Here is a 27798-nt window from a genome sequence, read left to right on the forward strand (position 1 = left end):
AGCCAGCGAGCTGGGTAAACAAAAGATGGTACGAAACAGCGTCGCGTAAAAAGGTTGAGTCTCGGCGAGGAAGTCGCAACAGTCGCGTTACGATCGATCCGCGGCATCGATCACTTCCACCTGTTGCACCCTCACCTGTTGCCCCTCGACCAAGCCGAGGATAATGTCATCCAGGTAAGCGACACGTTCCATTAATAGCTCGATCAACCATCTTTCCACCTTGCCTCCGTAACTATGGAAATTCTCCTTGAACTGTTATCTGAAGATGAAAAAAGGAACAAAGAACGATAGATGAAACTCGAGGCAGCGTCGATTTGAAGCTGAGGCCCATAGAAGTAACAGGACTCTTGCGACACATTTTCACAGACTATGAAGTGACACACGGTAGTGAAATAGACGAGTCAGCGATTTTTAACAATGAACTGAATCAGCTTCATGCATTTCCTTACTTTTGAAGACACGTAATCATTCACTTCAATATACTGCATGGTTCTGTGACGATCTCGTTTACTTCTCTCTTATGCTTTTAGTTGATTATGGTAGAATCTCGATTAATTTGATTGATTGCCCACGTTCTTTGTTAGTCAAGCTTTCGAGTATTTAAATATGGTGTATTAACGATGAGAATATAATAGAATTGTGAATAAAACTGGAACTATGGTTTAATGATAGTCTAGTGAAATTTTGAAAAATGTTCAAGTTCTGCTATATGTTCTAAATTCAAGCACGTGGCATACGTAACTAGAAACGAAAAAAACGAACTGCTTTAACGACCATCGATAAATATTGAAGCTTTCCCTCTGTAAGATTTGAGAGAACGTGATACTATTCATTCATTGTATTATTCATTCACGGCAGCGAAGTAAAAAGTAGCATAATTGTATGTGTTCCAGGACGTAAATGTGATACGGTAATATTGAAACTAGTCTAGCTGCGTGGGCGATCTCGATGGCGACAAAAATTAGAATGGAACGTATCCAGGGCGACCTCGGCCCGCAGCTCGCCAAACCCTCGAACAGTGCTGCGAATTTGATCGAATGGAACGTTGATATGAATGTGACAGTGTCGAATGTGAAGAAATCGAAAGTGTACCAACGATCGCGCAGGATCGTTCTTTTTCTTCTAGTGCTCGTTCTCGCTATCGAGCTGTCTCACCTCAGGAAAAAAGTGTGCGCCTTACAAGTACAGGTAGGCGAGAATCGATATACTGGGTATTCTCGAAATATATATGAACCACTCACTTTTGCCAAAATGATTAACTCCACAAAACAAAAATATACTTACATTTATTTTAAACATAAAAAGTTAAGCATCAATTACGAGGTTTCACATTGCAAAATTTGACTTTCAAGCATTCAAAATGTGGAGTTAATTACAGTGGCTCATGAGTGGGTCATATAGCGCGGTAAATTTGAAATTTCGCGCGGGAGAGGCCGACTATCTTTTTTTTATAAGTAGCTTATTATCAGAACTCTATACTTTGTACCTTTATAGTGTGGATAGAGGACTAATTAACAAAAATCTTCTCTTACCAGTAGTATTTTTTTATAATAAAATTTTGTATGAGTTCTGATAACCCAGTCTACTAAAAATATAAACACAAAATAGATGTCTACACACTCACACACGTATATCCATACATACAAAACTTGGTCATCGATTTTTCATCTTTGGTAATCACGTTTCTCTTTCCAGATACAATCTGCAAACACGAACTTACTTTTACTGATGTCCAAGTACGAAAAGCTAAACAGAAGTTTGAATCGAGTGTTGATTCAGCGGACAGACAGGCTTCTAGAGAATAAGAATGCACAGGATGTGAAACGACTCCTCGTCGGTGCATCGTCGATGTCGAGGGTCATCGAGATACTCGAGGATATGCGTAACACGACGAACAAAGGCTCTCTTGCGTACAAATCTCTCGTTCCATATTTCAATCAAATAAAAAACTTCACCGATAAATATTCGCTTATTAGCGATAGTGTTCGCGCGAAAGAGAACTATACAATGAACTTTAGAGAAGCTCTAGTTGAAGAGCTAAAGCATGAGAGCGTAGATGATGAGAATGAAAATAATCCACGAATCGAGAGAGCAGTATTGACAATGGAAAAGCAAAATATGACAGAAAATCAGGATGTAGTGACGAGTCGTGGCACAGTCGCGAGTTACAATGATACTGACGATATGTATGACGATAACGATTTAGATATTTGGAGAGAGCCCCGTTCCGGCAGGTCCAGAAGGGACGAGGGAAGAGGTAAAAAACGAGGAAAGAACAAAAGGCGGCCCAAGCGCAGTCGCAGGCGATTGGGTATCTAGTATTATTTAGTTAGCATGTTTTCCAATCGAAAGAATCGTTCACCACGCGAGGCGGGGCATTCGAACTTAGCTTGCACAATCTTTGGAAAAAAAATGGTAACAGAACTTGCCATTTGTTAATGTATTACAAAATTTGGTACGTGAATTAAGTGCAGGCTAAATTTGAACCCCTCTTACATTACAGAGTGTAGGTTTCCATGTTAAATAATTGCTTATACAAATAATATACATTATTAATATAAAAAGGAACACCTTTTAGGGCCTTTGGTAGCGACGTTTGTTGGAGCAATTCCCGAGCAACATGTCACGGATACAGGTAAGTTATGTAAAACATAATATCGGAGTCAACGCTAACATAGATCTTTTAATTTTAGTTTACATCGGCCCATGGGTTAAAAGCGCTAAGAATAATACTCAATATAGTCTAAATAAATTCCATTTGGTTGAGAACAAAAAGTCGATTGAAGTTACAGCAACCGGTTTATACATGATTTCGGCACAGGTAATGGACCTTGGATTATGTTTCCTATTGAAACATTGCACTTGTATATTTACAATATTTCTTTTCCAGATTTTCTATTTCGGCGAACCGACGAATTATTCGTATTGGATATTGTTAAGTTCGGAAGGCAAGTCCACGACACAGAAGCTTGTCAAATGTTCTACTGCCTCCTCTACGTCAGCTTCAGAAGTGTCGTGTTACACGAGCATAATAACTCCTTTACAAAAGGGTGATCGGGTTCACATACAGCAACAGGAGAGAGATAGGTAAGAAATTGACTTCTTTTTCAGATTATCTTGTGAAAATTCATATAAAATCAATGAAATTTTTTAGATTAATAAATATGCGAGAAGGACACAGTTATATACAACTTGTACTTTTGTCTAATAATATTCGTAAAAGGCGTCTGAAGTAAACTAGATAAGATACCAATGAAAACTAAAGTTGTGCCATGAATTATAGCGTGATTCCTTTGCGAATATTAAAACAAGGTGATTATTTACGTGAATGAAATGATCAAAGGTTTAACTTTACGATCAAAGTTTCTCACAAGTGATAAACTTTTATTTTATATGAACGTGAACAATCAATGTACAGTCATTGGTTACTTTTTTTTAATACCTTTTTTCTCGTAATGTAAGCTTAAATTTTATGTACAGTGATGTTGAAAATGCATAATAGAGGAAGACTGTACAGAAGATTAATATTAGGTTGTAAATAAATTTAGTTCTGTACTTATTTCTATACCGACGATTTTGTAAAGGATTATTAAAATTCGTGCTGTTACTAAAATTTGCGCTTGCATATTTAATGTTCAGTCTTCTACGCGAAGACTAGATAAGAATGAAAGATGTGATGTTACGTTTTAAGATCAGTCAATAAGACTAAACCAGTCAGTGCATTACTAGATTTTTTATACTAAACGGATGTTTACATATTGTTAAAACGTTCTTTGAAATTATAAAAGTAAAGAGTTCTAGTAAAATATATTTTTCAATTTTGTACATTTTTTCATATTGTTTACAACTTTTATATTAAATGTTAATATTAAATAAAATCAAAATAAACGAAGTAAACGAGAACCACTATGAATTATTGCTTCGCCTTGAAATCCCGTAAAATATCTCAATACGTTATATAAATACTATCTTTTATTTAAGAAAATGCTCTTCCTTATCATAGTTTAACACAGTCAATTACAGGATTTATAAGCCGCGTAAATATTCAGTCTTTTTAAATGTAAGTGTAAAGTACAATATTAGTACCTTTATATAATAATCTCCATCGAAAAGGAAAAGACACTCCAATCCTCTTGGAGGACAACGTTGATGCCAGTCATGTGGCAGATGTTGCTTCAATGGCAGTGACCATCTATCACAGCACAGTTATCAACCTAAAGAAATTAATAATATAAAATTAGAACAGAGCAGTAAACAAAACAGGGATAATAAAATCTTACAAATAATTTGTACCTATTATCTAACACGCTTATGTTTAATTCAATATTTTAATTATTGTATCATATGGTCATTATTTTGAAACACGTTTTGTGCTCAGATTTTCATAGGTATTTGGTATCTTTCTTCCCTGTATTTCTTCTTATTTTATAGGTCATGATAACATTATACATGGTTTTCATAAAATAATATTTCCTTTTAAAAAAATTCCAAATATTCTTTCTTAATCATTTACACCTCGTTGTTACTGCCATTTGCAATACTGCACGTATCGTATGTATAAAGCGGTAAAATTATTTTTGAAAAGTATGCCATTTCCTGTACCTACTTATTTTCTATTGTTATGGGCAGTAAAAATAGAAATTCCTATATAAATATAGTATGTTTCATTGCGTTTTGAAACAACTATCCTACGTTTACTTCTTAATAATTCCACTTTACACTCGATAGATGCAGAATCAATTTACTTAGTATTATCCTTGCCAACATTCATCTTGTATACATAATAATTTGATACGTTTTTTGTTCTTTATAAAAAACGGATAGATTTATATTTACTCACCTGAATTCGGGTTGTGGTTTACTCGAGCATTTGTCTTTTAATATATATGAGCATAATACATGTTAGCATAATTTAATTCATTGATTTCTTGCGTGTTTTCCACGATTTCTTTGATATCGTAATTTCTTTTCATTTGGTTTTATTGAAATGTGTGTCTTTTTCTTTTTATACCATATGCACAAGGCCTAACTAAATTTTTAGACAGTGACTTGGAAAATAAATTTACGGATGTGTACTATTTACATTGGAAAGAACTGTGACAAAGTTTCGAATGAAAAAAATTGGGTGCACCATAAAAAAGATCAAATACTATTCGGTACAGATCAACTTTTTAAAAAATTAAATAAAGATTCTAATTAATGAACGTACTATGATACTCTAAAAGAATAAATATATTTTCTAAATTTCATTTAAACATTAGTGGTACCTGTGCCCATCGGTCAATTATAACTTTATGGTACAGTCGTCATTTATTCATATATTATTGTTTGTTTATCAGAATCGGTATCTCCTTGCTGGTAACGGAGGGAAGGTATTCTCTCTCTTTCTTTCATTCTGTTCCCTAAGTATCTCAGGTTGTTGCTACGCCTGTGAAATAAACTTAGTTTTTTCGTCAAATTTTTTATATACCTAAAATGTGCCACCAACATTGTCATATTTCAATAACGCACCACTCTCGATAGAAAATACTCTTTGAATGAATTATATATGGTAAACAAAAATATGCAACTCTTTCGCTTTTTTTTCATTCGAATAATTAGAAAGAGACTTTTTTGCGAAATGTCAAATATCGTTTTTTAATAAAAGCTCATACCTACGTTAATTACGCAAATATTCTGTGCCCTTTTAAATTGGGTTCATTTTAATGCACATCTGGTTTCCTATGGCAGTTGCTGGTTTTCATTTTCATCGCTAGATTTCTTTATATTTCAATCTGCAAGCTCTTATATATTGAAGGTGAGGAAATAAATGTGAAAGATATTACATTTTTTTTTACACTTCTTTGTTTTCAATGCTTGTTATCATTTCAATTGTTTCTCTATGACTTACAATATTAAATCCATTTACTATCACTATGCTGACATATGACAATGACTTTAGTACAAGTAGATAGTTTTATAATTATTTATATAACAAATGAAATAGATTTCATTGGTTGTCCTACATATTTTGTCACTCTAATGTACACAGTTGGCTGGGACAAATTTGATTAGTTAGTCATGCACATCGATCTTTGGATAATTACACATATTTTCTCAATTCAGAATAAATATTCGTATCAACCATTAGTCCTTTGTTTTGATTGTCTCTGCCAGTGTGACATTCCTTTCAAATACTTTTCAAATGAGGCTTTTAAAAATATTTTCAAAATGTAAGACCTTCTCTGTCACCTCCAAGCAGAGCGTATATATTATCTACAGAGATTGAGCCCTAATATTAAAAGACACAAAATGAAACATCGCTACGATAAAATTAATTTATTGTATTGTGAAACTATTTGCAATAGTGTTACCAATTTGATTAATCGCACTGTTAACGCATAAAAGGGCAGTCTATTCTAGTACAGATTAGAATCTCTTGATTCATGTGTTAAACACAAACGAAATGAACGCCATAAAATACAATTACTTTTCTTTTGTTTCTTTTAGTAAAGAACTAACATCAGTTTCTTTTTACACCTAAAATTCTTTTGCGGTACTTGAGCTGTGTTCGCAATGATCGACTGTTCAGTGACTTTACAAATAATGTAAATATTCTTGTCCCTACTATTACAATGTAAACATTATTACGATTTAATATTAATCATTTTATAACTGCAGATTAACTTGATAATGACTGTACACCAAGTACACTAAACTTAATCCTAAATTGTAATCGGCCAAACATGACAAAGTAGATACTATACTGTTATAGTCAAGTATAAAACACTCGTGTCATTTATACTTTCAGTGTACTCAAAAAAACGTTTGCGCTTTATCGCGCAATTTTTAATGAGTTTTCCATGCGCGCGACAAAGATAGGAGAAACACGATAGAAATTTTATTATATTGCATTACTTTGTTTCTTTCTTCCTTTTTTTTACGTAAAAGATGACTCATTCGGTTAATTATATACAAAATATTCGTAAATTAAAGACAAATAATATTTGTCCAACTTTTTCACGCGCTAGGAACGATCTTCTTAAATTTGGAATAACGTGATATCTAATATATTAAAATTAAATAGCTGAATGTGTAATTTAATATCGTCGCTGAGACTGGGCGTTTTGGTAACCAGCACTGCCACCTGCAAACAACCATAGCTCCTCCGTTCAATCACTTTGTAAGTAGAATTTTTCATTATTTGATTCTGTATTTAACTCTATACTTATGTACAGATTACCAATTGTCAAACGAAAACTTAGAAATATGCATATGATATTTTCCTTTTTCGGATTCACTTTTTATGGTATACTTTTATAATCATGCAATTCAAATTTTGTGTACAATTTCGCCGAAGTTGTGAATATTTTCTCACATTCCTTGCAGTTTTGAAAAATATTGTCAAAATAAACCCATGCTAAAACTTTACTTCTGTGCTATTCAACGTTAAGACGTTTTTACATTTTGTTCATTGTAAATTTGTGAATTGAAAATTCTTAATTGAATTTCTCTTGCAGCTTTTCGATCGATTCAGTTTTCCTAAGCTAACAAATATCGTTCTCTTGGTGATATGTTCGAAAATAGCCCTACATATTTCATTTCCAATAAAAAGTGCTATCTAGAAATTAAGAAGTTCGTTTGAATTGTAATTTGTACTTACCGTAATCCTGTTTTCCATATACACCATCCTGACTGGAGTAATCTGTAAAAATAACACATGAAAATTAGAAACAATTGATTAAAGGTAGGTGATTAAAGGAGATATGACTCAGACGAGAAAGATCTGTAACCTAATAAATTTAGAATTTTAATTATATGTTTACCTTTATGTAAAACAATTTTGTGATAATATTAGTAGCTTTTCTCAGTATATTAGGTGTAAGGATATTCGCATGGATATCCATTAGGTAGTGTCATTATGCGGTGAAGTATGACAGGAGGCAGTGCTGCAGTGCTGGTATCCCAATGAATAATAGTCACATTTCTCCGTGCTTTATAAATTTTTATTGGTTTAATGGAAGTAGGTAAAAAACGCAACTCTTTAGAAAGCTTAAATGAAAAATGGTCTTAATACAAATAAATCCAATTCATTTATAAAAAAAAACGTTTCTCGTCTGAATCGATTCACATCCGAGTAGTTTATGTGCAACAATTCGAGAACATAAAGATGGGGCACGAAAATGGTTTATCATTCGTTTTCTCTATTTATTATTTCTTTATCAAAAATAAAACCCAGGAGGAAATTAATACGTGACGTGAAATGAGGTATCTAACGAAAAAACTAACCATAAGGCTGTGTCGAGTAACCACCTCTGTTGCTCATAGAAGTGGTATTAGAAGATTGGTCATCGTAGGAATTAGCAGAGGCATAACCTGCACCCCCACCCCCTGCTACTGCTGCCACTGCCTCCTGCTGGTAATTGGCTGTACACGTAGTATATAATTAATTACAATACGATTATCCGAAAATAGCTTTGCCCGTCTCTCAAATAAACTACAATAATTGTAATAAAAAGTTTAATCTTCTTTTATATGGTACTCCATATATTATTTGTTCTCTTTTTATCTGTGTTATTTACTGCACAGCAACTTTTTTAAGTTATACTATAGTAGAACACTGACCTGATGGTGGTGCTTTGCCGTAACTGTAGGGATCACCGGCATTGAAAGCTCCTGTAGCTGGAACAGCAGGTGCTCCACCATACCTGTTATCAGCTGCTGCTGATGGTGGATAGCCCTAAACACAGAAATAAATAAATGAGATACGTATATCGTAAAAGTATATCTTGTAACTATCACGTGAGGTGTACGAGTTAACTTACCGCTGTTTGGCCATAATCTGGAGGCTGTTGATAACTCTCATAGCCTTGATATGACGATTGAGTGTAGTTCTGTGACCCATAGCCTCCACCGTACCCCACGGCTTGTTGCTGTTGTGGTTGTTGTTGCCCTCCACCATAGGCATTGCTAGTTCCTCCTCCATATCCGCCTTGACTGTGTTATAATTTTATATATTTTACAAATTTAAAAACAGTGCTGCCTCCACAAGTGGTCATATGTCTGTACATTCGACCACTTATGAAAATAAAACTATAAGCTTAATTTTCTGCAAAAGAATTCAGTACAAAAATAATAATTACCTAGGTGGCTGAGTTGCATATCCGTTTGCAGGTTGTGAAGAAGGTTGATCGAATCTCGGTCGTTTAGATGGTCCGCTGGATCCTGGTGGTCCGCCTCCTCGTTTCGAAGGACCACCACGTCCGCTACCACCTCTGCTTCGATCTCCGAAACCTCCTCTACCTCCTGGTCCACCTCTGCTCGATCCACCTCTATAAATTCCACAAGAAATAGTAAATGAAATCTATAATCTTAGAAATAACAAACCAACTACATACTAGAAACAAACATAAACCCATACCTAGATCCTCCTCGACTGCTCCTGTCCATTCCACCTCGTCCACGGAAATTGCTGCTGCCCCCGCGGCTGTCTCCTCTGCCGAAATCGCCCCTACCTCTAGCACGGAAACTACTGCTGCCTCCTCCTCGGCTACCGCCACGCGGAGGTCCTCCCATTCCTGGTGGAGGAGGTCCACCACCACCAGGTCCACTAGACATTCCTGGTTCAGGAGGGCCACTAATATGTGAAGTATAATTAATTGACGTACTGAATATAATAACTGAGTAACAAATATTATTTTAAGGTTTAATACCCCGGAGGGAAATGTCCACCACCACGGCCACCTCTACCAGGAGGGCCACCTCTGACCCTCATTCCGGGAGGTCCACCTCTCATTCCACCTCCAGGCCCACTGCCACGACCGCCTCTCATCATACCTCCTCTTGGGGGTCCACCCCTGTTAAAAAATCACAAGATTTACAAAATTTTTATGAGTTCCATTTGTATTTGACTATATTTATGAGAACATGTATTTTTATAAGACTTAAAAGTATAATAATAAGAAAGTTTGTACCTTCCTCTATCTCCAAAACTGCCACGTCCTCTCATTGGACCGCTTGGGCCTCCACGTCCACCACCACCACGAAACCCACCTCTGCTGGCTGGTGCTCCACCTTCCATTTGTCAATGTATCTACAATTTCAAGAAAATAAAAAATTTACTTTCTTCACAAATACAGAATATTTTTTTTATAAAATTCTATACAAAATATAAAACACAAAAGAGGAGTTTCTGGCTTGTTATGCTATTAAAAACTTATAAACACGCAATATCTTTCTCTTCATTAAGTTTGTCTACTCTAACTCAGAAATAGGGTTGCATCCTATACTAACTGACGATTATCCTATAGACGCTACTTAACATTTCAGACAGCCCCACAAATTCTTGTCCCCTTCTTGTTGTCCTCATACATAAACCAAGAGTCTTAAATATATCGCAAGAAATAATGAAATGGCGATTACATTTATATGCCACCGAAATATACTTACGTTTCACTCGTCGATAAATAATTTCATGAATAAGAAACGCGCCAATCTCACACAAGCCAACAAGGAAAATGGACGCCGGTTCCCGGAAAGAGGAGCATCGACCATCAAGCTACTTAAATTACCAAACCAACAAACCGGATATCCCCTTCCTTAAAGAAAGTTTCCATGAAAAACTTTGATCCTTCGAATTTCAAGATTCTCGTATTTCTGACAATATTTGAATTCAATAAAGCGTTAATTATGCTTACAAATAAATATATATAACTTGTAATTATAAATCTAAAGAGATATTAAACTATTATCGTTTACATTTAAGTGGCTCTGCGCACTTGAAATCCTAGGGAACTTCTGGGACATTCATTGCAGTAACTTCATCAAGAATCACCGTTGTTTTCTGTCCCTAGCTAGGGAATAAATATTCGTTCAGTTGATAACAAACGAAAGCAAACGCGGGATTGGTCAAGGAGTTCGGATTTAAATATTGAAATCCGTTGCCGGTCTTCCGCATGACAAAAACAGAAGTTTGTATTTCGGAAGAAAGTTAGTGACGAATATACATCTTTTCTAGGAGCGCGCGATCAACGATTTTAATACTGACTTTTTTCAAAGCCTTTTTTAACCTTCCATACGAATTGCAGACGGAGAAATACAGCACGAGATGTCGAAAGACGAGAAGGAAAGTATTATTCCAGATGTGATACATGATGTTAATTCGGGGAAGAGTTACCTGAAAGGACGATTTTTCGGAAAGGTGAGTAGGTTTCTACGTTTTTTGACCTTTATACGCTCAGAGTGTCTCAACAGAATTAAACATGAACTTTTCTGTTCACATTTTTGTTTCTTGTATACAATGATTTTTAACACTTGTTGCTTTACATATCATAAATTTGGAAAAAATTTTCTATTAGTACACTTAATTAAGTAAATTTTTTTCTTATGATTATATGAAGTTCATTATTTGTATACGATACAAATTTTTGTATTTAAATTTGGATTGTTTTAGTTCATTTTCATTGTTGCAAAATGAACAAGGTTCTCATATTCTAGGTTTGCATGTACTTAATGCACCTTCTACATTGAAATTGCAGTTTCCATTTACTCATACAAAGATGAGTTACCTTTCCTATAAACACAGTTTTATATTTATCTTTATAGGGTGGTTTTGCGAAGTGTTATGAGATCAGGGAATCGAAGTCACATCGTGTATTTGCTGGAAAAATTGTACCGAAATCACAAATTACTAAAAGCAATCATAGAGAGAAAATAACACAAGAGATCTCAATCCATCAGACTTTGAATCATAAAAATGTTGTTGGTTTTTATGGATTTTTTGATGATCCACAGAATGTATATATAATTTTAGAATTATGTCGCAAAAGGGTAAATAAATTTTGTACTTCTCGTCTTGTTTCATAAAAAAGAATGCACTTTAATATTACTATTATCTTTTGTAGTCTATGATGGAATTACATAAACGCAGAAAAGCATTGACAGAATGTGAAACCAGATATTATATGAAACAAATCTTAGATGGTGTGAATTACTTACATCAGAATAAAATTATTCACAGAGATCTGAAGTTAGGTAACTTGTTCCTGAGTGATGATTTGCAAGTTAAAATTGGTGATTTTGGATTGGCTACTAGATTGGAACATGAAGGAGAACGAAAAAAGTAATTATTCTGTGTATACCTGTGTGTTCTTAAAGATTATAAGTAACTCATGTTTCCTTTTTGTGTTGACAGGACAGTTTGTGGGACTCCTAATTACATAGCACCAGAAATAATAACTAAAGCTGGTCATTCGTATGAAGTTGACGTATGGAGCATTGGATGCATCATGTATACGTTGCTAGTGGGGAAACCTCCATTTGAAACATCTAGTTTAAGGGAAACATATGCTAGAATCAAACAAGTTCAATACAAAATTCCCACGCATATCAATACTGTTGCAATGACCATGATAACTAATATGTTGCAAGGGAATCCATCTAAACGTCCTTCCATAAGCAAATTGATGAAAGATCAGTTCTTTACTTGCGGTAATTGTCATAGAATATTAATTGAACATTAGAATACTATCATCAGAAAATTGCATTAACAATTAATTTAAAATTATTCACAGGTTACATGCCAGCCAGTTTACCACTTTCATGCTTAACGATGGCACCTCGCCTGGACATGTTAGAAATGCACAATCAACGTAAACCGCTATCTGAAATGAATACGAACGTTGGAGGAGAAGGACAAGACTTTATATTTAGAGTACCTAGCAGTCCAGCGCGCAAGACGAAGCCTGCGGATTCAATGAGCGAAGTTCAAAGAATGAACCTTGATATTAAAAAGATGCTTGAGACATTAAGAGAGCAGCTGGCTGCAGTATTAAAGGCAAAGCCAAGTAGAGAGACAACATTGCCAGCAGGTACAATGATCCAAGGATTGAATACTATTATCTCATTCTGCATGGAAAGTAGTCCTTATAATAGTGGATATTGCATCCTGATGCAGTGTATTCAAGATCTTGTGACGTATTTGTGGAAACTCAGGCACGAATCACAACCCCCTTTTCTGTTCCTGTTTTCCATCTAATTGGCTTCTTTTTTTAATATGACAATTATTTTCATGTAAATACATTTGATTTCAATTGCACAGATGAAATGACAGACCCTGCCGCGCAGCCTGTGATATGGATAAGCAAATGGGTTGACTATTCGGATAAATATGGTTTTGGATATCAACTATCTGACGATGGAGTCGGTGTAATGTACAACGATGGCACTCGATTAATCATGCTGTCTAATTGTTTCAATATCCATTATATTAATCGTGAAGGGAACGAATTGTATTATACCGTTAAAGAATACCCGCCAGAATTGGAAAAGAAGATGAAGCTTATGAATTTCTTCTTGAAGTACATGAAAGAACATTTAATGAAGGCTGGTAGTTCGGTTGTTGTGAAACCATGTGATGCTATGTCTAGGATACCATACATGCATCAGTGGTTTAGAACACAGAGTGCTGTAGTTATGCAGTTGACGAATGGGACGGTACAGGTAAGTTACAGAATTAAATTCCTATTTTATTTTGAATGATTTTGTTTAAATGATTGCATTATTGTCTTCCAGATCAACTTTTTGGATCACACAAAGATCATTATGTGTCCATTAATGGCAGCTGTTACATATATTGATACAGACAAGAATTTTAGGACGTACAGATTCCAAACCATACAAGAGAATGGATGCTGTAAAGGTCTAGCTAAAAATTTGGCATATGCTTATGAGAAGCTTGTCCTAATGTTATCAAATCCAATGCAAACTCGATAACCGTTGCAGAATGTTAGACATATGGGACAAGAGAAACCACTTCTGATATACAGTACATTTTAGAAGTATTAATTTTTTTTTAGTAACGGTAATGTCTTTATCCTTGCCGAGTAACAAATACAGACTAACTAGTTATTTTATTTTTATTTTATTTTGTAGAGAACGTATAGAATTTTGCTAGATGTTTTTAAACAAAACAATCTACAAATCATGCATACGGTTTAAATAACTATTCGGGACTTTTTGACGTTATAAAAAAGACTTCTCACGTCTTTTTTTTTCCTTTTTTTATTGCCATCGACGGTTAAATTACGCTCGCACATCTTTGCGTAGTTATTCGTACTTTAATATAATTTTATGCTTGAACAAATATTAAATTTAAGTACTTTATCTATACACGATATTCGTTACTCCATGTAAATGTAAGAACAGACTATCATAATATCTTTGCTATTACATTTTAATGGAGTAGTGCAATTGAACCACTTTTTCTATCAATGTTCAAACAGAATGATAGATTATCTATATTCTAGTAACGAAGTTGTGTATTTTTTTTTTTTAAATATTCATTTTATCATAGCTTTCTATAATTAAAATTTGGTTCACGAAGCCAAGCATGTATACTCCAGCGTGTAAATTATGCGCTGTTAAACATATACTTCTGAGACTTGATATTTTTTTAATAACTGTAAAATTGTATGGTACATAAATGATCGTAAATCGTAAAACGAAGATCTGAATAGTAATAAAAATATTAAAACGATTGACAATATTTATAAGACTTGAATTTACGATCTAACACTATTATAGTAAATTACAAACGAAATATAAGAAGCTGTACATACAAGTATTCTCTAATACTATATATAGGAAATATAAGCATTTAATGTATTAGACCAATTGTAAGGATTATTTTTGTAAGTAACTTACGAGATTGTTTTGAAGATAAAATAAAGTGTTTTCATTTCTAACCTTTGTCTTTAATAGTTAAATTGCTTTTCAAGCAAAATCTATCGCGAGTATTAGGTTAGAAACACGTTTAAGTTAGATTCGGTTCTCAAACAAAAGATTACGATATTTACTGTAATTTTCTTTCGTAACATGATGTATGTTTCTACCTTACGTAAGTTTTTATTTTTGTCATACTAAAAAGTTACATCAATCAATAAACATTAACTGAAATCGTACTATATTACATGAATACGATCCTTCAGATGCAAGTCAGATGTTTGATTTTAAGAAAATTTTATTAATAGAATTCAACAGAACTTAGCTTCACGGATTTCATCATTTGAAAATAAAACGATAAAGGAACCATGATATGCAAAACTGAAAATTGAATCATAATAAGGGAGACGGAGGAGAGAAAAGTAATCGGTATCATCGTGGAAATGAAATACGAGCTGTTTGACTGTGTATCGAGCCGTTAAATGTCTAAATGAAACAGTATAGGTGCGTCAGAACGTGAAGAGCCAAAGCAGAGGAAAAGGCAAGAACTGTATTCAGTAGCGGTGCAGGCTTTGCGCCAGACACGCGTGTATCCTTCTTATTTGTGTTCACGCGTGTCTTCCGTATCGCGAGAAAGTAAATCCCATATCTGAGGTAGCATGTGACACGAATAAAACGTGACGTACCATTGTAGAACAGAGAACAAACTCGATATTGACACACAAAGTGAGTATAACGCCAAGCATCAACGAATGTCGCGAGTCTATTTATCAAGTCTGCTCAACCGTTCGTCACAGAGATTCTCCTTCTTCGAATACAGGAATATATTCTCTGTCCAAAAGCCAATACAGTGTTTTCTCGATATAGGCTCACTGGCGAGTTCTCAGAGTAAGACGCTTCTGAGGTCAATTAATGCTGATATGGTTTCTCCCTTTCGTCTTATCGGAAATTGTGAATGATAGTGCATGCAAATGAAACTTTTACTGAACCTAGCAACGAGACTATCTTGAGGAAATACTACTGTGGATGTTCTTCGCGAGAGGAATGTCTAGTCTACAAAAATTTGAAATGTATATCAGGCGAGCATTTTCAGTAGAACCTGAAGAGTGTTTCAAAACATTCGTGTTTTAAAAATGAGTTTTGCGAATGAAATAGATAATACAACAAACTGCAACAAAATTTGCAAGTGAAAAATCCCGTGTCTAGAGTGAAATTATTTTGACATGTATATATACTTAACGCAGATCCTTATTGTCGAAGCTCCGCATACTTCTTAATGACAAGTTGTTCAAAGTTCACAGAAAAATATATCTCCTTGTGTGACAGTAATTGCAGTCTAATAAATAAGGATATTGTCCACCCCGTGAAACTGAATAATTCAACACATGCAATTTTTAGACGCGAAAGTTTTGTCACGTTTTGTATACAAAATTCTACAAGTCATTGTTTTCATAAAAATAGGTCAAATTTAATGGAGTGCTCATTGATGAAGTTGTTAACTATTGTCAAATCAAATGTGTTCGTTCCACACAACTCAAGTTGCCAGGGACACTCGAATCCATAAAATTTTGTTACGAATTGTATTACTGATATTATTTCATAAATCGAATATTCGACGTTGAACAGTGCTGTTATTTTCGTGTGTGTTAAATAGAATTGTGGTAGACACGCAGTGTTGTGTCACGCTGAACTGTTACGAGTCACGTGTCGCCGACAATTGACCTTATCCTCCAACATCTTGACCATTTTGCACGGTCGCGCATCGTTCGATGAAAATCGTTAATAGAGCACTGTGTTACACAACCAGAACTTTCGACCCACGCCTATTGAGTACTTACCCCGATTGATGAACACGTTAAATCGTTGGACGTATTTTTAGCTGTTGGGTGGTTGGTAGAATCCAATTCGAAAACGCCTAGTCAAAAGTAACGCTACTGCCTTCTTCGTATGCACTTCGTCACAATCGCATGTTTCTATTCGTTAGTTGCATAACTAGGAATGGGATCAAGTACCGCGCAAATGGGTTCGAACTTCTATTCAATTCGAACCTTTTTTTAGATATTTTAGAAAGTAAAAACAGTACTTTTTATGAGTACTTCGAACGTTTATGCAATTCCATATTTTTCTAAATACAGCTAAAGAAATGAAACTTGCATAAAAATTTGTTTCATCCTTCAGATACTTATAATTTGTACTCTATTTTTTATATTTTCTATAGTTTTAAATATTGCGTGCATTCTGTAATTTTCTACACTTTTTATACGTTTCAAATTTGAGAAAAGTGTTAATCCTTTCTTTTCTTAAGTAGTCATGCGGCTATATCGATCGAAATCAAGATTTTTATTCGCTATTGCTGAAGAGTAACAATAGATGGAATAAGGACGTGAATGTTTTCAAAATGTTAGAATATTTTTATGCAGGGGCTTCAAAATGTAAATATTTCTTTGTAGTAGAATTAAGCACCGACATTGCATTTACAGAAAAGAGTCTAGAACTGAAGAACGTAGAAAGTAGATTGTACACGTGCATCCGTGCTGAACCGTCGAAAACCGTAATTCAATGCCCATCAGTGTGGTAACGCCAGCAGTATGCCTAGTAAGAATGGTTCGTTTACCTATGTCGTAATTTGTTTGCGACGTCGTTTCGTACACATCGTACTATATCTAATAGAACGAAGGACTAACAGTGTATCGTAACATTCAACCTCCATCGAGCAAGTACTAACGTTTCTTTCTCCTTGACAATGGTCGACCATCAACTGTACGCTAGTTTTCCTTTTCGTTCGAGCGAATTAAATACAAATGAAACATCCGTGCATTCGCTTTTTATCTGGCGGGTACATATTTGCCGTGGTCGTGTTTTAAGTTGTGAAACAGACGCTGGCGTTGGCTTACTGAACTGATAAGGGTGTAATAAACGTCGCGAATGCGCGTTGAATTACTGCGAAATGGTTTTCTTTTCTCCCCATGGAAAAAAGTCAAATTAAATAAATATAACAACATGCTACTGTCTTCCGTGTGTACCTGACTTTCTTTTATCTCTTTCGACATACAGACAGAATAAATCATATAAATGTATTGCTGGTACATACGACTATCATAAAAAATAAATTACTTCCGTCTGTAGTCTTTATTTCTGCAACAAGCTCGTATCGAAGATAGATTGCATAAAATTATATAATCGTCATAATACCTCGCGCGCCTTACGAAAGCTTTGTAATCATTTACGCTAATTAATTCCAGCGATATTAGTTATAAACTTTTGTATATTATAAACCAGTGATGAGTAAGGCTTAAAAAAATATTTATTTAAGATGACACGAATTAAGGTTTTGATTACGAATGAGATCACTCAGTTGTGGATCTTTTTGGAATCTATCTCCCTCTCTTTTTGTGACGACTGAACAGGAAAGATGTACAAGGAATTGTGCTGAATCATGAGCGTCATCAGAGATTACCGTCACTGTTTTAGCTCCTTCACTGACGTAGACTGGTTTCTCCTGCTTACTCCCCCTCGTGTGACGTTTTAAAGAGGGAGTATCGCTACGAGATACACTAAAAATTTTGATAACAATTATTTAAGAGCAACTGAAGAACCAATTATTCAATTAACATAAGAAAAGCTAAATAATCTCTTCTCTTATTTTACATAACATATTCTGAAATTAAAATTCTTAGTTATAGTCAACTTTTGATTACTAGAAGCTGACCACCTGCAAGAATTCAAATATGCATAGAATAATATGAGGCAAATAATCAGTAATTACTAGACTGTATCTGTTTTTGCATGTATAGAAAATCTAAATGAATGAAAAAGTGGCTGCATTTCATATGCAAAATTATGTTAAGTATCGAAAGTAAAGTACACATTTCAGTGTTAAAAAGATGAAACAAATTCTTATTTATATTCCACTCCTTTAGTTCAATCTATGAGAATATGAATTCGTGTAAATTTCCATAGTCTAGCAGTGATAAATGATTTACCATTCCATTCTCGCTGTTTCGTTGCTCCTGACTTGCCAAGGGAATGATGGAAGTTCTCAACCAAACGTGTCGTTATCGTTATTGTTTTTTACGAGATTCTAATACCGTCTTCGCGAACTTTCCGCTTAGCGTTCGTATCACTAGACCGTTATAGGCGCGCAGCGTCTTTTTTATCTCGAATGAGAGACAATCAGTATGTTTGAACAATTGAAGACGTTTCCTGGTGACTTACAAACTGCTAGCGTCAGTTATTGCGACAAATTATTCAACTTGGCTCGTTGAAATTTTACTGGGACGCCATTCGAGACTACAAACGTGATGTTGCGAAACAATCGAGTGATTGATATTCAACTGTTAATACCTCTCTTGAATTCCAAACTAATTATCTGAAGAAACAAATGACAATTTCGCGGGATGGAAAAATTCGGATTTTGAATTGTAGAGATTCTCACGTGTCGAGATTCAAAGCGGAGATTCGAATTTGTCGAGATTCAAATTTGTGGAAATTCGAATTTGTAGAACTTCAATAAACCGAATCTCAACTATTCTCAGAGTCTCTAATATTTAGGATTAAAATTATTCAGTAAAATATTTATGACTGATAATAAATGATTGACAATTGACAATAAATCTGTGGATCAGAGTTGAATAACCATCATATTATGCTGTCGTTATCACAAACGATTCATTTATTTTTTATATGTATATTAATAATCCACAAATAGATATCAATAATTCAAGCAGATAAGTTTTATCAAAGAAATTTCTCCACTTTCAACTGAATTTATTGATTTTATGGTCTCGTTGCGCCCCTTTCAGCGACAAAGCGATGCTCCAGAAATTTATTCCCTACCTCGAACTCCATAGCTCCCAGTTGCCGAATGTACAATTGAAACTCGGATGAATTGGTATTTATTGAACTGACTGCAATGCTTAATTTGTAGCCATAAAATCTTCCTATACGTATAATTTGGTATCTGACAGATTACGTGGCCTATTAACCATTGTTTGAGGAATGACAAAACAAGAACGGAGATAAAACGCGGAAACTGACTGACACATTTGTGCTCCGTACGTGATACAGATCTTTTTGTTTTAAATGCAGGTGCTCGACCGATATCTGTCTTATGCTCGTCTTCGATACGCCTACATGGGAAAAGGAAATGAGAAGAAGCCACTGGCTGTGCTGAAACCGAGGGAACTTATCAACCAAGAGAATTATCGACGAGTGGATTTAGAAGATTTGAGATTTCTCTTCAAGATTTCCATCGTATCTGTGCCGTGTATAAATTTTCAAGTGATAGGCCAATTAGAGAGCAATTAGCTCAGTCTGAAACGAGTGTTGGAGAAGATAAGCTACTTGTCCGATAACCGATCGTGTACATCGTGAGAATTATCGCGTTTATCCATTTGATTTTAAGAGTGCACTGATTTTTTTAGCCCGATCGGTCAAACGATTTTCTGATTTAATGGTCAGTGTCGCTCGAAGGCGAGTTAATGCAGTGTACCGAAAAAAATGGACTCAAGCCACGTGAAAGCAAACCCGAACCCGCGGGTAAAGGCGAATTTCTTGTCCATTCTATTTTGGTGGTAAGTTTTGCTCTTTTCTTAATTTTTTTGAAAGCTTTGAAAATTTTTAAATTTTCAAATTTTCAAATTTTCAAATTTTCAAATTTTTGAATTTTCAAATTTTCAAAATTTTCGAATACATATTAAAATATTCAAATCAAGAAAATAAAAATTCAATAAAAGCTAATTACATATTACACAAGAGGAGTTATTTTTATGATAAGTGTGAGAATTTCCTTCCATTTAAACTGATAACTGTAATAATACTATTTCTCGAAACCTTATTAAAAACTACTTTATGTGTATCTTTATTGCAAGCACATTATTCAAATATTTAATATTTATCTTCTATAAGACTTCTATAACGTTTTGTCGCCAAGGTTAAGGCGACAATATGTAAGAAAAGAATACGCGTGTCTTGTGACTCGTCATGCCAGCTGACTTTATCGTTTTTTAATTTATTTTCTACTGAATTCCCGTTATTAAATACTTCATAAAAAATACTGCTGACATAGGAGATTCATTTAGGAGTTAATAAAGTCTCCACGCAATGACGTGTGGATAATTGAATAAAATAGAACGCAAAGTGCGAACAGTTAAAACTGAACACGCGAAACTATTTTTTTGTCGGTCATCGTAATTACTGCCCATGAAGCGTGGTGATCAAATGTAGTCATTAACTGTTATGCCGATGTTACGTACCCTGAATTACCTGTAACGTTGATACGCAGGTGGACGATAGATTTGTTCAAAACTGGCTACAGGAAGGTCTTGCAATCGGACGATTTGTACGAGCCATTGAAAACCGATCGATCAAACGTACTCGGTGACAGACTCGAGAAGTTGGTATTAAAATAAGCTTTAACGTTCGTTACAAAGTATCTAAATGAAACAAGAAAAGAAAGATGTATGATATATTGAAATATTAAATTTTTAGACGATGGTACATCGAACTAGAAAATGCGAAAAAAAGCAAGCGGCGACCCAGCTTGCTGAGGGCCATTTTTCGCACCTTTCTGTGGGAATACAGTATACTAGCTTTCATGCAGTTGCTAAACGAATTCGTTATAAGGTATTCTCACTTTCTTCAATTTTATAACTCAGCTTGCATATTTAAGTGGTGATATTTATATTTATTTTGATTAAAGATTAGGAACTCCGATGCTGCTGGGTGGGCTGTTGCGCTACTTCAAGAAGGATACGACTGAGACTTATGAAACTGCACTTATGTATGCAGGTGGAATCTCTTTGGCGACCTTCATAAACGTTATCTCACTTAATCAGGCGATTTTTGGTGCGTTCCATGTCGGCGCCAAAATTAGGGTCGCTGTGTGTTCTGTGGTTTATCGAAAGGTATGGCGAAAATGGTCTTATTGAAATATTATGATGTAAAAAAAATTACAGAGTGAGTTCATAACAATTATCCGTTGGTTGCATTAAAAAACTTTGAGATGTCTCATCAGATGAATCCAATCTCATTTTTTTATCGAAATAGGTCTCATTGACTCACCCTGTGTATAATAATGTTGTTCCCTTTTTAATTTTTCTTTGCTCTGTTTTCTAACAGGCGCTGCGCCTCAGCAGGACTGCTTTAGGTGAAACGGCGCCCGGGAAAGTGGTCAATTTAGTAGCCAACGATGTTAATAGGTTCGATCTGGTATCCATCTTTATTCACCATATGTGGTCAGCCCCTATCTCTGCCCTAATCATAGCCTACATTCTTTATACAGAGGCTGGATATTCTGGCCTCATTGGAATTGCTGCAGTATTCGTTGTCGTGCCAATTCAATGTGAGTTATAATAATAAAAGCTACACATAACAGATATCCCTGCTTATGATCCTTATAACGAGCTTATAACGGGGAAATATATCAGCGTTCAACATATGCCTAGACAGATGTCTCACAAATTGCTCCCTTTGCTATGAATGTATCTCTTACATATGAATCATGTGTTTCAGCTTACACTGGAAAGCTGTCCTCTAAATTCAGACTGCAAACAGCGATTAAAACTGATGAGAGGGTACGTCTGATGGATGAAATTGTATCAGGTGTACAGGTAATCAAAATGTACGCTTGGGAGAAACCTTTCTGTGCCTTAGTCGAGGTTGCTCGCAAGTTGGAATTGCAAGTGGTCACCAAGAGCTCTTATATCAGAGGCATTTACATGACATTCAACCTGTTCACCACAAGAATGGCCCTGTTCTGTACTCTGATCAGCATGCTCCTATTTGGAAATGAGTTAACAGCAGACAAAGTATTCGTCTTCTCTTCCTACTTCAACACTCTGGCGCATACCATGTCGGGAATGTTTGTGCGTGGTTTCGCTGAAATAGCAGAGTGCATGGTGGCTGTGAGAAGGTTGCAGCATTTCCTCATGTACGACGAGTTCCAAGAGAAAGGGTTCTCTGCGAGCAAGCTCGCTGCTAGCTTGAACGGTAGCATTAACAGTGACACTAAACAGGCTTCCAATAAGGCGTCTAGGTACGATCTACCGTATATCGATGATGAAATAGATGGTTATGAAAATCTGGACGAATCGACTCAGAAGAGAAGACACAATGGTCTGGTGGTTGTGGCTAGTGACTTACTGAAGAATACAGCGAATCTCATAGGAGGTGAGCTTTCAATATTCAGAATTAAATAACTGAAGAATTTTAATTCTAATTCTAATTCTACTTAAAAATGTGTATTTCATAGAAAAAGAACGTGCTTCTATAGAGACTGAAGAAACATGTGCAGTGAAGATGGTTAATCTAACTACCAAGTGGGAGCTAGGGCAATCAGAGAACACACTGGATACACTGAATCTTGAAATAGAGAAAGGGAAACTGTATGCTGTGATTGGCATGGTAGGGAGTGGAAAAAGTTCCTTCTTATCTGCGATCCTTGGGGAAATAAGCGTGGTAGAGGGTTATGTGAAGGTCAATGGAACTTTGAGTTACGCTGGACAGGAAGCTTGGGTCTTTGGCGCCACTGTGAGACAAAATATTCTCTTTGGTCAGCCTTACGAACGTCACAGGTATCAGAGAGTCGTTAAAGCGTGTTCTCTTCTTCGAGATTTCAAACAGTTTCCTCAGGGTGATCAGACAGTAGTTGGCGAAAGAGGTAGTTCTCTGTCTGGTGGGCAAAAGGCTAGAATCAACTTAGCTAGGTCTCTCTACAGACAGGCGGACATTTACTTGTTGGATGATCCTCTAAGTGCTGTAAGTAAATTGGAAGATACGCCTCGATGGATTCCAAGCTTATTCTAAAATCTTATGTACGCTTCAGGTGGATACACATGTCAGCAAGCACTTATTTGAGGAATGCATGCAACGATATCTAGCTGGGAAGACTAGAATCCTAGCCACTCATCAGTTACAGTATGTGAAGAATGTCGATTCTATTATTCTCATTGACCAAGGCAAAGCCACATTATTCTCCAATTATCAAGATCTACTGAATGAACGACCAGAGTATTGCGAACTTCTGGCTGCTGAAACTGAGGCGAATGATGATTCATCTTTAGAGAAGAGCGTGATGAAAAGACAATTCTCGACGTCAAGTACTCGAGTAAGAACCTCTTACTTTATCACTGAGAAGTATCAAAGATAAGAGCTATATCTTTTTTCAATTATGATAGAGTCGAACACCAGAAGCCAGTACTGGAGGAACAGATGACGAAGAAGAAGATGAGGACCCTGAAAATCTTCAGGATGGATTAGAAGGCACGTCCCGTGGCGTAGTCAAGGGACCAATCTTTGTCAAATACTTCCAAACTGGCGCCAATATGTGTCTCGCTTCCACAATACTTTTTCTTTTCATATGCACTCAGTGTTCTGTCAGTTTGAACGACTATTTTGTTCCTATCTTGTAAGTATTTAAAACTATCACCATAACTATTCTTTCCTTTAGATGATACTCTAAATAAATTCTAAATATTTTCAGAGTGACTGCAGAAGAGACGCGGCATTATTTACTTAAAGAAGCTAGAAATTCCACTAATAACACGTCAATTGATACATCAGAGCTGGAACCAATAAACAATTATCTGTACATTTACACAGCCATAGTGGTTGGTGTGTTTTGCATCGGGATCACTAGGTCATTCATATTCTACAAAGTGTGCATAATGTGCAGTCAAAAGCTGCACGACATGGCTTTCAATGCACTTATCAGAACAGGCATGAGATTCTTCGACACGAACCCCAGTGGTCGAATCCTCAACAGATTCTCCAAAGATATGGGAGCGATAGATGAGCTACTGCCAAAGGCTATACTCGACGCTGGCCAGATATGTATGATGATGTTTGGTTCTTTGGTAGTCTCATGTGTCGTTAATCCCCTTTTCCTGATTCCTATCGTATTCTTGGGTACTGTTTTCTATTGGATACGAAAAGTATTTTTGAAGACCAGCAAAAATATCAAGCGGATGGAGGGAATGAGTAAGTAGTCGATGAATAAGTAGATCAATTTTATCAGACGTATTTTTTACTAAAGAATTTTTCTTCCTCTAGCACGATCTCCTGTGTTCACTCACTTGAATGCTACATTGAACGGATTAACTACTATCAGAGCCTATTGTGCGCAAGAAATCTTAAAGAGAGAATTTGACAAACTGCAAGATGTCCACACATCCACCTTTTATATGTACGTAGTAGCAAGCACTGCCTTTGGATTTTCCCTGGACATCTTCTGCTTTGTATTCACGTCTTTGGTTACCTTTAGTTTCCTTATATTAGAGCAGTGTAAGAGTTTTATCAACATTTTCTCTATTATTAAACCCTCGACCATAAGACGAATAAAGCAATTCTCCTTACAGCGTTTTCTGGCGGTGAGGTGGGTTTGGCTATCACTCAAGTAATAGCCATGACTGGAATGATCCAGTGGGGAATGAGACAAAATGCTGAGGTGGCTAATCAGATGATGTCCGTGGAACGAGTTTTGGAATACACACAGATAGCTCCAGAGCCGAATCTACGTGACAGAGGCAAATTTGTGAAGAAATCTGAGAAGCAGATCGCTTTGGCTGCCAGCGCTCCGAAGAACTGGCCAACAGAAGGAATGATTAAATTCAAGCACGTGCATATGAGATATGCTGAGGATGAACCCCCAGTATTGAAGGATTTGAATGTAGTCATTTACCCGGGTGAAAAGGTTCATAAATTAAACAAATTAAAATTTGTGAGAAAAAAAGAATTTCTTGAAAATCTATACGTTTGTAAAATATTGCAGGTAGGAATCGTGGGAAGAACAGGTGCTGGGAAGTCATCCCTGATAGCTGCCCTATTCAGATTAGCCAAAGTTGAGGGGGTGATCGAGATCGATGGTATAGACACAGGATCTATCTGCCTGGAAGATCTACGACGCCACATTTCAATTATCCCTCAAGATCCAGTTTTGTTCTCTGGTACCCTAAGACGCAACTTGGATCCCTTCAATGAATTCTCTGATAAAGAACTCTGGGAGGTGTTGGATGAGGTTTGTACAGGTTCAATTCCCCATAGAAGTTAAGACGAATTTTATCGAAGATTTATGATTTATTATTCTGTAGGTGGAGTTGAAAGATGCTGTGGTTATCGCTGGTGCAGGACTCTCTAGTCGAGTGTTAGATAGAGGAAGCAATTACAGTGTCGGTCAGAGACAGTTGGTTTGTTTGGCTAGAGCTATCTTACGAAATAATAAAATACTTATGCTTGATGAGGCTACCGCTAATGTAGATCCACAAACAGACGCTTTGGTTCAGCATACGATAAGGAAAAAGTTTGCCAATTGCACTGTACTTACAATTGCTCATCGATTGAATACAATTATTGATAGTGATAAAGTTTTGGTAATGGACAAAGGTCGCATGGCAGTAAGTATAATTTGCCACTTGCTCAAATCTTAATACATGTGTACATATTATGGAGTACAGAATAACCGTATCTTTTGTGTTTTAGGAATATGATCACCCACACATCCTATTGCAAAACAATTATAGTCAATTCACATCACTTGTGAAGGAAACCGATCGCGCCCTTTACGACCAATTAATTAAACTAGCAAAGCAAGCTTACGTTGCCAAACACGGAGACCGATGATCATCATTACTATGTGTTAATAATTTTTTTCTTATCTGATCTTTGATAAAAATAAGGCGAATGTGTGTTTTAGAAATGACACAACTCATGAAAGTACACAAAGATGAATTAGTCAAATTTTTAGGATGACATAAGAGTTTGTTCATCAAATTGCTTCAGGGTCCGTATTTCAAAAAATCATGTTTCATAGTGTTGTGTCACTTTTGAAATACAGGCGCGAACTAATACCAAAGTACATACAGGTACTTTTATAAAAGATTTCGTGTATTATCTCGAGATAAGAGATATCTTTTTACATTCGTTTATACTCGAATCGTTTCGACGAATATTCCAGTACTATTATAGACATTAATGAAGCTGTTGATCAGCGCGTGAGCTTCCAGTAAGTACTTATATTTTTCTACTGTAGGCTTGAAGCTTTCGGGAATCTTTAGATGCACATTTTACACGAATTTCTATTATGTAGACTTTCGTATATTTATCAAATGCCAAATATTAAATGAAACATTTATAAGGGAGGGTTTTCTCATAAATAGTTAGTAAAAATATTATTTCAACGTCGTCACAATGTGTTAGTATATTTATCCCATAAATAGTGTCGCTAAAAATGACTTAATTTTCAAGAAAATCTATATTTTTATTACTTATTGAAATGATATTATTTATGGGAGGACCTAATATAACTTCATAAAGCGCTTCTCAGTGCATTCAAACAAATTGTAAATTCAAGTGCAAAGTTTACTTATCTGCGTACATTGTGAATGTATGAGTGATAGAATGTGCTGTAATTTTTGAAATTCTACACCAATAATATCCTATAAGATGAATTTAGTTCGAGTATTCCGCCACGGTGCTCGAGACAGTCTCGAAAATAATGATTTAAAATAACTTCATTACTGAAACAGTTATGCAGAACCTTCATTCTGAATAAATGTTGAAGAGAACCGAGATTTCAGATCATATAAGTTATATTTCCTATTTTCAAAATGGTTCTAAAGTCGATACTCGTATCGATTTGTCAGTATTTCGTATCAGCAGATACTGCAGCAAAATAGGAGCCGCAATCGAAACAAATATAATCCGAAATTTTGGTTCCTCGTAACAGTGATTAAAAATGGAGGTCCTTCGTAATTGTTTAAAGCACCGAAATTGATAGAATAATTCTCAAGCTTCAATTTTGTGTACAGAGATCGATAGACAGAGAAAGTCGGCGTGATACGCTCGCAATAAATCTCGACAAAACAGCGAGGCAATATTCACCGTGATTCTATATCCTCAGAGATTATACATAAGTATATTTTTTATGTACATGTAGTAATATATCCACGGATCTGTATTATACAATATCAAATTGTACATAAAACTCATTTCTTTTATATACACTTGGCAGTTTAATAATCCTCCAAATGCACCTGAATTGCTGCTAATTAAATAGCAATGAGATTTAGAAAAATAACACTCACCAATTGAAGCGTCATCGAA

The 27798-nt window shown here is 35.5% G+C and overlaps 4 protein-coding genes across 12 annotated transcripts; 3 read left to right on the forward strand and 1 right to left on the reverse strand.

Moving 5' to 3' along the window:
• LOC143184708 (uncharacterized) lies at positions 1-3812 on the forward strand. 4 transcript variants are annotated; one of them, XM_076387134.1, is made up of 7 exons: positions 1-174; positions 894-1188; positions 1696-2311; positions 2579-2635; positions 2694-2821; positions 2891-3087; positions 3155-3812. In XM_076387134.1, exons 2-7 carry the CDS (start codon positions 949-951, stop codon positions 3234-3236), a joined length of 1320 nt encoding a protein of 439 aa, XP_076243249.1. In that variant the 5' UTR covers positions 1-174; positions 894-948; the 3' UTR covers positions 3237-3812. The 4 variants fall into 4 exon arrangements, with proteins under 4 accessions (XP_076243249.1, XP_076243246.1, XP_076243248.1 ...); XM_076387131.1 differs by having other exon boundaries at positions 2694-3087; positions 3155-3290; XM_076387133.1 differs by having other exon boundaries at positions 1696-2257; positions 2694-3087; positions 3155-3290.
• On the reverse strand, positions 3800-16559 carry LOC143184709 (uncharacterized). Of its 6 annotated transcripts, none has more exons than XM_076387138.1 (10): positions 10429-10565; positions 9954-10072; positions 9693-9836; positions 9401-9616; positions 9123-9311; positions 8805-8976; positions 8605-8719; positions 8269-8406; positions 7643-7684; positions 3800-4214 (listed from the first exon to the last, which is right to left on the reverse strand). In XM_076387138.1, exons 2-10 carry the CDS (start codon positions 10058-10060, stop codon positions 4210-4212), a joined length of 1128 nt encoding a protein of 375 aa, XP_076243253.1. In that variant the 5' UTR covers positions 10061-10072; positions 10429-10565; the 3' UTR covers positions 3800-4209. The 6 variants fall into 6 exon arrangements, with proteins under 6 accessions (XP_076243253.1, XP_076243255.1, XP_076243252.1 ...); XM_076387137.1 differs by lacking the exons at positions 3800-4214; positions 10429-10565 and adding exons at positions 4241-7126; positions 16539-16559; XM_076387135.1 differs by lacking the exon at positions 3800-4214 and adding an exon at positions 4241-7126.
• Positions 11030-13752, forward strand: Polo (Serine/threonine-protein kinase polo). The gene is made up of 8 exons (XM_076387130.1): positions 11030-11179; positions 11584-11808; positions 11883-12100; positions 12173-12468; positions 12552-12840; positions 12973-13008; positions 13074-13479; positions 13552-13752. The coding sequence occupies exons 1-8, from the start codon at positions 11087-11089 to the stop codon at positions 13750-13752; spliced, it is 1764 nt and encodes a 587-aa protein (XP_076243245.1). The 5' UTR covers positions 11030-11086.
• Positions 14740-27694, forward strand: LOC143184705 (ATP-binding cassette sub-family C member 4). The gene is made up of 16 exons (XM_076387128.1): positions 14740-15426; positions 19789-20273; positions 20984-21094; positions 21190-21324; positions 21401-21605; positions 21820-22042; positions 22213-22869; positions 22952-23457; positions 23525-23806; positions 23877-24106; positions 24182-24678; positions 24751-24981; positions 25056-25390; positions 25469-25714; positions 25788-26090; positions 26176-27694. Exons 2-16 carry the CDS (start codon positions 20200-20202, stop codon positions 26314-26316), a joined length of 4176 nt encoding a protein of 1391 aa, XP_076243243.1. The 5' UTR covers positions 14740-15426; positions 19789-20199; the 3' UTR covers positions 26317-27694.
• Positions 27695-27798: the final 104 nt, after the last annotated feature.

This window comes from Calliopsis andreniformis, chromosome 10, assembly GCF_051401765.1.
Source record: "Calliopsis andreniformis isolate RMS-2024a chromosome 10, iyCalAndr_principal, whole genome shotgun sequence".
In the NCBI taxonomy this organism is placed as follows: Eukaryota; Metazoa; Arthropoda; class Insecta; order Hymenoptera; family Andrenidae; genus Calliopsis; species Calliopsis andreniformis.